This window comes from Orycteropus afer, unplaced genomic scaffold (genome assembly GCF_000298275.1).
Source record: "Orycteropus afer afer isolate SDZICR_OR568_19922 unplaced genomic scaffold, OryAfe1.0 scaffold00536, whole genome shotgun sequence".
In the NCBI taxonomy this organism is placed as follows: domain Eukaryota; kingdom Metazoa; phylum Chordata; class Mammalia; order Tubulidentata; family Orycteropodidae; genus Orycteropus; species Orycteropus afer.
The window spans coordinates 171,611-181,141 of NW_006922123.1; the positions used below are offsets into that span (position 1 = coordinate 171,611).

Genomic DNA, 9,531 nt, shown 5'->3' on the forward strand with positions numbered 1-9,531 from the left:
CTTCATTCTCTTTCCCTGGATTACATAGCTTGTGTTCTTCCTAATTTAAGTTGATTATATTTCAGAAAACATCATTATTTATCGTAGTAATACATACAAATATTTTTAGAGGAAGTTATTTTTCAAGATGACAGCTGCTATACTAAAAATATTTGAATAACAACTCTATTATCAATCTTTCCCAAAACCCATATCATAAATATTCTCATAGTGAATGCCTCATTTTATTCAATCAAATTTTGTCTATAAATACTGATTACAGAACAACAATCACAAAAAAAGATAGAAATTTATCCTATTCATAACATCCCACATAATCATATTAAAAGTGTGTACTCCCTGCGGCCTTTGTAAGGTGTTTTTATTTTCTTGTGCAGCACTGATCTCCAGGGTGGGGAGAGGAACATGGAAGGCTTTCTTGGGGTTATCCATAGGAAAATGCCAAGAAGGTGAGAGTAGTGTCCTGGAGCATGTTTATGTGTCTTGTGTGAGTATTGGATGAACTTACTCCTCAAATTATTCAAACCCAATAAATCTGTTATTCTACAAGTCTTTCACGAATTTCCTCCCTTTCCAAGCACTCTTTTCAGGGCAGCTTTGACTTCTTTGTTCCTCAGAGTGTAGATCAGAGGGTTGAGCATGGGATTGAAAAGACTGTGAAACAGGAGGAGATATTTCTTCTGCTCTCCAGGGTTCCCATATCTGGGTCCAACATACGTGATAATGGCGGTGCCATAGAAGAGTCCAACCACACAGAGGTGGGAGGAGCAGGTGGAGAAGGCTTTCTGGCGCCCTTCACCAGACTGGATCCTCAGGATGGCACATAGAATGTGAATGTAGGATATCACAATGGAGGAGAAGGGTCCCACCAGCACAGACACTGCCCCAGCCAGGACCACGATCTCATTAACGTGGGTGTCTGCATAGGCAAGCTTGAGAACAGATATGATTTCACAGAAAAAGTGATTAACTTTCTGAGATCCACAGAAGGGTAGAGGCAAAAGTAATATTAAATGTACCAGGGCCAGGAGGACTCCTAAAATCCAAGAAATCACTGCCAGGCTGACACAGAGCCTCCAGCTCATGATGGCAGAGTACCGGAGGGGGTGGCAGATGGCCACATAGCGATCGTAGGACATCACCACCAGGAGAAGACATTCTGTGTGAGCAAATACCAAAAAGAGGAAGGTCTGTGTGATGCAGCCAGCAAAGGAGATGGACATGGTGGGACTCAGGAGGCTCACCAGCATCTGGGGCACCGTGTTGCAAGCATAGGACATGTCAACAATGGCCAGGTGGGAGAGGAAGAAGTACATGGGGGTGTGCAGTCTGGGGTTCAGACAGATGAGCCCCAGAATGGCACCGTTCCCCAGCAGAGTGAGGGCATAGGACAGGGTGAAGAGCCCAAAGAGGAGCAGCTGAAGCCTTGGGCCAACAGGAAACCCCAGGAGGATGAACTCAGTGATGAAGGTCTGATTTTGACACATTTCTCTGGAAAGAAACAGTACAGTTCATCAAGTGTAAAGGACAGGGAAGCATTAAACATGGTGGATCTCTATGTGTGTCACTGATTGAGTGTTTTGTAGGAAAACATAGCACGTCCAATGAGATGTTTTGTCTGCTACTAAGTGAAAACTCTGTGTTCCAAACGAAGGAGAAGACATTTTTTTCACCTATGATATTCCGAGGGAGCTCTGGTAGCTTAGTGCCTAAGGCACTTGACTGCTAACCAGAAGTCTGGTGGTTCAAACCCACCAGCCACTCCTTGGAAGGAAGGTTGGGCAATCTACTTCCATAGTGATACTGCCTCAGTAACCCAAGGAGGGGTCTCTATGAGTCAGGTCTGATTTGATGGCACATAACAACAACAACAACAACATGATATTCTGAGGCAGTCAGAAGTAGATTTCCCAGTCTTCCTTCCGAGGAGTGGCTGATGAGTTTGAACTGCCAGCCTTCTGATTAGCAGTCAAATGCCATAGGCACTATGCCACCAAGGTTCCCCCCCTTTCTTTTTAGTGGTCCATTACAGTATTCAGTTTATCTGACCTCTACTTCCAAAGCAACTTTCGCCAGAGTTCAAAGTATGCTAACAACTAAAGGGCCTTCGTGGTGGTGACACTGTCCTGAGGCTTGTGGTGATTGTATCAGGATTTTCCCAAGTGTATTTCTCTACCACAGTGGGCATACATCCATAAGGGTGACTGTGTGTGTGGGTCACATACTCCCATCTGAGCATGGAGGGAGGGTGCGGAGAATCTCAGTGTTCTTTCTATTAGGTTTTCTCACAAATGCATACCTTCACTTCATCATAACTTTTTAGGCTTCTGATACATATTAAGAGCACAATCTTGACTCGAGACAGTGGTGGTTTTCCATCTCTTTGGTTGGGTTGACAACAGGTGCCATTGTGCTTGGGCTTTTGTACTCAGAGACTGTCTAATATGATCCTGTGTCTCATGACCGGAAGGTCACAAGGGTCATCTCTGTTGTACTTATGTGTATATTTACATTCTATGTCAGTGTATATCTCTCACCATATTTATCTATATCAGAATTTTTCCAAATGTTTGCCACATCCCATGGTAAGAAATGTCTACCCAATACATACACATGCAAATATCCATATACTTGAGTTCCCACTAGGTGCAACATATTTATTACTATCTATTCAACTCTGGTCTAATCTACTCTGTTCTACTCCCTTAATTTGAAAAAAATGCTGGTCGAAATCAACCCATTAAGTACCTTCATGATGAGCTATGTCCTGGAGTTTAAAAAGTTACTGATATTCATCCAAGCTTAGAACTTCAGCTCTAACTGTACACTCACAGGTATGGATCTCCAACATGTTTGATATCTTCTCAACTCTAAAGTAAAATATTTAATTAAGTTTCACTTATGCAAAGCTTTAGTTTGTGTTAGTTTATCAAAATTTTTTAAAATCCTTCCACAACAGAGTGAGTATTCTGAGGCTAGAAACATTGTATGTTCTAAACCATTGTTTCTGCTTTCTTACCTGTCTATCTTCATATGCTCCTTCCACCCAGAATCCATCTGGACTTCACTCAAGTAAGAATCCTAGAAAACTTCCTAACCAAGTGCCTGTCTATGAACTCCCATTCAAGTTTTTTTGTAAATTAATATTTGAAAGAATTCATTAGCATAAGTGAGAAAAACTTTGCCTTGCTTCAAAGAAAAGAATAGAATTCATAGTGGAAATTATTGTAAGAAGATATTGTTTTTGTCCAAGAATTAATTTTATAAATTGGAACCATCTCCTTGAAAACTGGTTATTTTTATTAGGATTTAACTGTCAGTGAAAGTTTTAAACCAGAAACTGAGTAACCAACTCTTTAAGGTGGGATTCCAGTATCATGTGAGAAGTTGAACTAAAGGGATGTTAGGGTCCCTTCCAACAATACAGTTCAGCGGCCATAAGTTAGACAGGAAAATACTGTCCATTTTCCCATCAAATTTCTTAAGATTTGGAGCCAATGAAGATAGGAATGTAAGCATAAAAATCACACGATGAAGGCACAAAACAATGAGAAGGATCGATAAGCATCACCTTATCCTCCTGCTCTCTGTAGGAGGCTAATCACAAAATATAAAAGCCAGGGGGATTACTAAACGTATGCTCCGTCCTGCACACACACACACACACGTTGTGCACTCTTGTGCTAAAGACGTGCAAGATGGTTCCTACAGGTTGACATATCTAATCGGCTTGGATCGACAAGACAATTCACAGAAAAGACATTCACGTGTTTAACTCAGCCAAAGGAAGTTCACATCCCAAAACAGAACTTTCAAAATCTCTTCTTCTACAACATGAACACATTTGGTGGCAGGTTAGGCCCATTAATCCATCAAAAACCCAACCTAATTTCAGGAGGCAATAGAAACTTTTACAATCAAATCCCTCACAGGGATGTTCTACCTTACAATTTAAAGAAGAAATTCCACAATAAATGAAGCAAAGCAGATTACCCATTTATATGCATCTAAAAACAATGTCACGCAACATGTATTTTGATAACATGTCAGTCTCTTTTGACCTCATGTACTAGAATGGGAAACACAGTACTTTCTTTTCCCCTTCAGAAAATGTATTGGGAAGTCTCCAATACTTGTAACAGAAAGTGTTCTTTGATAACTTGTAAAACTCTTGGGAACTCATATACATGAAAAGGAAAAATAGGACATTGTTTTCTTATTCTGAAAATGTACGGTGAACTTTCCAGTCCACGTAACACAAAATGTAGTTGCATATCATGTCAAACTCCTTTGACTTGTAGTTCAATGGGAGAATTGATATACCATTTTCTCCTGCAGAGAACATAATGAGAAAATTATCTTTCTTGTAACACAATGGGAGCACAACTGGGAGCACTCCTGTCCAAGTAACACAAAGTGTACTTTGGAAACAAGTAGAACTCCTTTGATTTCAGGTACCTGAGACAGAGAATGTTTACAAAACTCAAAAAATATATAAGGAAATTTCTCATCCTTGAAACAAAAAGTGTAAGTTTATAGCATCGAATATTCCTTGGATTTCATACACTTGAATGGAAAAACAGTACATTAAAAAAATAAAAACAATGACAACTTTCAATTAAATCATTCTAGTACATAAATCCCAAAATAGCAGAAATTTGGTGTCAACAGACAATACCAGCTACATTTTATGGATTTTCACTATAGCCTATCTGAAACTGCCTGGTGAATAAAGACTAGATAATATAACAAATTTACCTCATACTTACAACCAAATGAAAGAAGGCAATCAGGATCTGAGTTGGGTGAAGCTTCAAAACTAAGAAAAAAAAAAAAAACATCTCTAAGTCAGTATCGAAACTTTTTTCCAAGGATCTTCTTGGAAGACAAAGTGTCCCAATGGAGACCAAATTTCTCACTGGAGAGGTGCTTGTATATTTGCTTAGCTCAACCACCTCTCGCCACGCTTCTGTGAGTCTGGTGATGAGGGAGGGACAACTGATCATTGTATAAACTGGTATCTGCTGCTTTCCAGGGAAATGGCTCTCCCTCTGGACTTATCTCTGGTCTTCCGAGGGAAACGTTCATGGTCAGATGACAGGGTCTATGAATTCTTCACTCCCTTTAAGCTTATAAATTTCAGAAATATTAGAATGATGCCTATGACTCTTTGATATTTTATTTACAGTTACCACAGCTTAAATTTATTATGGTTTCAAATATACCAAAATTTCTCAACCCCTGAATTCTCCAAATAGATTAAGTATACTTTTAGGCAGGTGGAACCCATATGCTATACCCATCCTCTTAGTGTTGATTGAGTTTTATGTTACACCCGACTGAGAAGGAGACTTAATATGTATCCCATGTGCTTCCCCCCCCCCCCCCCCCATCTAGTCTCCACAAGGAATATAGTTCATAAAGTAAGGCCAGGTAGTAAGACCTGCAGAAGCCTTGGGGAGTGTGTTAAGGAGTCAGGGAAGAGGCAAAGGTATCCCAAAGAGACTTGTTAAACCCTGTTTTGGAAGATTTAACTGGAGCACAAATAAGGAAAATCCTCACCTAGGAAGCATCTCTACTTGTAATTTCAGAGATTCTGTGCATGAGGGACGGGGATGGTCATGACCCCCCAAGATCTATGACTACTATTTTCTCTTCCTTCTGAAATGGGAATGGACAGACCCCATTTGACAACTCTGAGGAGTGCAACTGAGAAAATATCATGGTGCTTTTATATAAATCAATTCTTGTTCTCAAAAATAAAGGAACTTTTGTTGTTGTTAGGTGTCGGTGAGTCATTTCTGACTCACGTGACCCTACGTACAACAGAACAAAGTATTGCCTTGTCCAGTGCATCCCTTACAATCATTCCCGTGCTTGAGCCCTTGTTGCGGCCACTGCGTCAATCCATTTCACTGAGTATCTTCCTCTTTTTCACTGACCCTCTACTCTACCCAGCATTATCTCCTTCTCCAGGGACTGTTTTCTTCTGATAGCATGTCCAAAGTACGTGAGATGAAGACTCACCATCCGTACTTCTAAGGGGCACTGTGGCTATATTTCTTCAACACAGATTTCTTTGGCAGGTCATGGTATATTCAATATTCTTCACCAACACCATCATTCAAAGGAATCAATTCTTCAGTCTTCCTTATTCATTGTCCAGCTTTCACATGCATATGAGGCAAATGAAAATACCAGAGCCTGAGTTAGGCATATCTTAGTCTTCAAAGTGACATTTTTGCTTTTTAACACTTTAAAGTGGTCTTTTGCAACAGATTTGTCCAATGCAATATGTCATTTGTCATTTGGCTTCTTGACTGTTGCTTCTATGGGCATTGATTGTGGATCCAAGGGAAATCAAATCCTTGAAAATTTCAATCTTTTCTCCATTTATCAAGAGATTTTCAATAAAGGTGCTGAGACAATTCAACAGAAAAGAAATAGTTTTATTTTCTAGAGATGGTACTGGAACAACTGTAGAGCTAATGCAGAAGTAAGTTGGACCCCTACGTCATCCATATACAAATAGAAAAAGAAAAGAAACTCAAAATGGACCAAAATATAAGACCAAAATGTAAGAGCTAAAACTCTTAAAAGAGTGAAAGGATGCCTGCTTTCACCACTGTTAGTCAGCATTGTACTGGAAGTTCTAGCAAGAACAAGAAAAAGAAATAAAATGTATCCTAAATTGAAAGAAAGAAGCATCACCATTGGCAGATTATCTGGTCCCATATACAACAAATCCCAAAGAATCCAAAAGAAAGCTGTTAGAGTAAACAAATAAGTTCAGCAAAGTTGCAGGTTACTAGCTCCACACAAAAATATTGGTTGTGTGATGAACAATCCAAAAATTAAGAAAGCAAATTTATTCACAGTAGCAACTAATAGAATAAGATACTTAGGAATAAATTTAACTTAATTAACTTAAGAAGGTGAAAGACTTGTTCACTGAAAATTCAATGCGTTTCTGAGGGAAATCAAAGAAAGCCTAAATATATAGAAAGAAATTTATGGTTCATGGATTAGAAGACTTGATATTGTTAAGATCTCAATATCACCCAAAGCAATCTACAGATTCAAAACAATACTATCAAAATTCCAAGAACCTTTTTTAAAAAAAAAAAAAATTGGGAAAGCTAATCCTCAAATTCGTATGGAACAAAACAACTTTGAAAAAGAACAAATTTGGAGGACTCACACTTTGTAATTTAAAAGTTACTACCAAGCTACTCATTTGCTCATCTGTTGATTTGTTGTACTATGAGGGCTCATGTGTTGAGCTGATGCTGGAAGCTATACCAGTTCAAACACCAGCAGGGTTGCCCATGGTGGACAGGATTCAACAAACTTTTTTCTTTAAAGTAGATTTTTTAGAACTAGATCTACTTCTGAAAAAAATCAACCAGTGAAAGCCTTCTGAATAGCAGTAGAACATTGTCTTATTTAGTGCCAGAAGATGAGCCCCCTCAGGTTGGAAGATACTCAACATGACTGGGGAATAGCTGCCTCCTTAACGTAGAGTCAGCTTTACTGATGTGGATGGAGTAAAGCTTTCAGGACCATCATTTGCTGATGCGGCATGACTCAAAATGACAAGACACAGTGGCAAACATCCATTATATATGATGTATGAATCTAGGAAAATTTGAAGTTCTCCAACAATGAAATGGAATGCATAAAGATTGATATCCTATTCATGAGTAAACTAAAGTGGAGCTGGTGTTGGCCATTTTCAGTCTAACAATCATATGCCCTACTCTGCAGGGAATGAAAAATTGAAAATGAACAGCATCACATTCATTGTCCAAAACAACATTTCAAGATCTATCTTGAAGTACAACGATGTCAGTCATAGGATAATATCCATATGCCTACAAGGAAAACCAGTTAATATGACCATTGGTCAAATTTAGGTACCAACCACTAATGCCACAGATGAAAAATAGAAAATTTTTACCAACTTCAGCAGTATGAAATTGATCAAACACCATCAAAATGTATTGATAATTACTGATGATTATAATGTGAAAATTGGAAGAAAAGAAGAAGGATCAATAGTTGGAAAATAGGGTCTTGGTGATAGAAATGATACTGGAGATCACATGATAGAATTGTGCAAGATTAATGACTTATTCACTGGAATTTTTTTTTCCAAAAAACATAAATTGCAGCTATACACATGACGCTCACTGGATGGGATACACAGGGATCATGTTGACAACATCTGTAGACAGAGATGATGGAGATGCTCAATAGCAGTCTGAACAAGGCCAAGGGATGCCTGCAAAGCCAGGTGCTCATAAGGAAGTTCAAGTTGAAACCGAAGAAAAGTGAACCAAGTCCCTGAGAGCCAAAGTACCAGCTTGAGTATATCCCACTGGAATTTACAGACCATCTCAAGATTTTATGTGTCGAATACTAATGACTAAAGATCCGACAAGTTGTGAGATGACATCAAGGGCATAATACATGAAGAAAGCATGATTAAAAGCATCATTAAAAGGCAAGAAAGAAAGAAAAGACCAGAATGGATGTCAGAAGAGACTCTGAAACTTCCTCTTGAACAGAGAGTAGCTAAAGGAAATAGAAGAAATGAAGAAGTAGAAGAGCTGAACAGAAGATTTCAAAGGGCTGCTTGAGAAGGTAAAATAAAGTTTATAATGAAATGTGAAAAGACCTGGAGGTAGAAAACCAAAAGGCAGGAATATGCTCAGCATTTCTCAAGCTGAAAGAACTGAAGGAAAAAATCAAGCCTTGAGCTGTTTGCCTGTGATTTATCAGCTGTGCAGCAGCAGCCCACTGTGTGGATCATCATACATTATGGATACTGTTGTGAAGAACGTGAATTGCAGCACACTTTATTGTGCTCCTGTGGAAGCTGTACATAGACCAAGAGGCAGTTGTTCAAACAGAACAAGGGCATACACAGTGATTTTAAATATAGAAAAATGTGTGTCAAGGTTGTATCCTTTCACCATGCTTATTCAATCTGTGTGCTGAGCAAATAATCCAAGAAGCTGCATTATGTGAAGAACATGGCATCAGGATTGAAGGAGGACTCCTTAACAACCTGTGATATGCAGAGGACACAACTTTGCTTGCTGAAAGTGAAGAGAACTTGAAGTACTTACAGAAGATCAAAGACTTCAGTATGGTCTGCACCTCAACACAAAGAAAACAAGAATTCTCACAACTGGACCAATAAGCAACACCATGATAAATGGAGAGCAGATTAAAGTTGTCAAGGATTTCCTTTTACTTGGATCCACAATCAACACCCAAGACAGCAGCAGTCAAGAAATCAAATGAGTTGGGAGTGGGGTCGCACCCGGGTCTGGATGCCATGTAGGGGAAGCCGGTGGCGGCCACTGAGCTGTTTCTACCCCACTAAGGTTTTTCTTCCTTGGATGTTATGACAGCATTGTTTAGTAAACAAAGTCTGACCATGTGGAAGAATCGTGCTAGTTCTGACCTCAATAACTGTAGTAACATTTAGTCTTGGGTGTAGAAGTCTGTTGGTGTCTGTCA

At 39.1% G+C, this 9,531-nt stretch overlaps 1 protein-coding gene across 1 annotated transcript; it reads right to left on the minus strand.

The window, feature by feature from the left end:
- Nucleotides 1-554: 554 nt before the first annotated feature.
- On the minus strand, nucleotides 555-1,487 carry LOC103209832 (olfactory receptor 13-like). The gene has a single exon (XM_007955726.1). It carries the CDS (start codon nucleotides 1,485-1,487, stop codon nucleotides 555-557), a length of 933 nt encoding a protein of 310 aa, XP_007953917.1.
- Nucleotides 1,488-9,531: the final 8,044 nt, after the last annotated feature.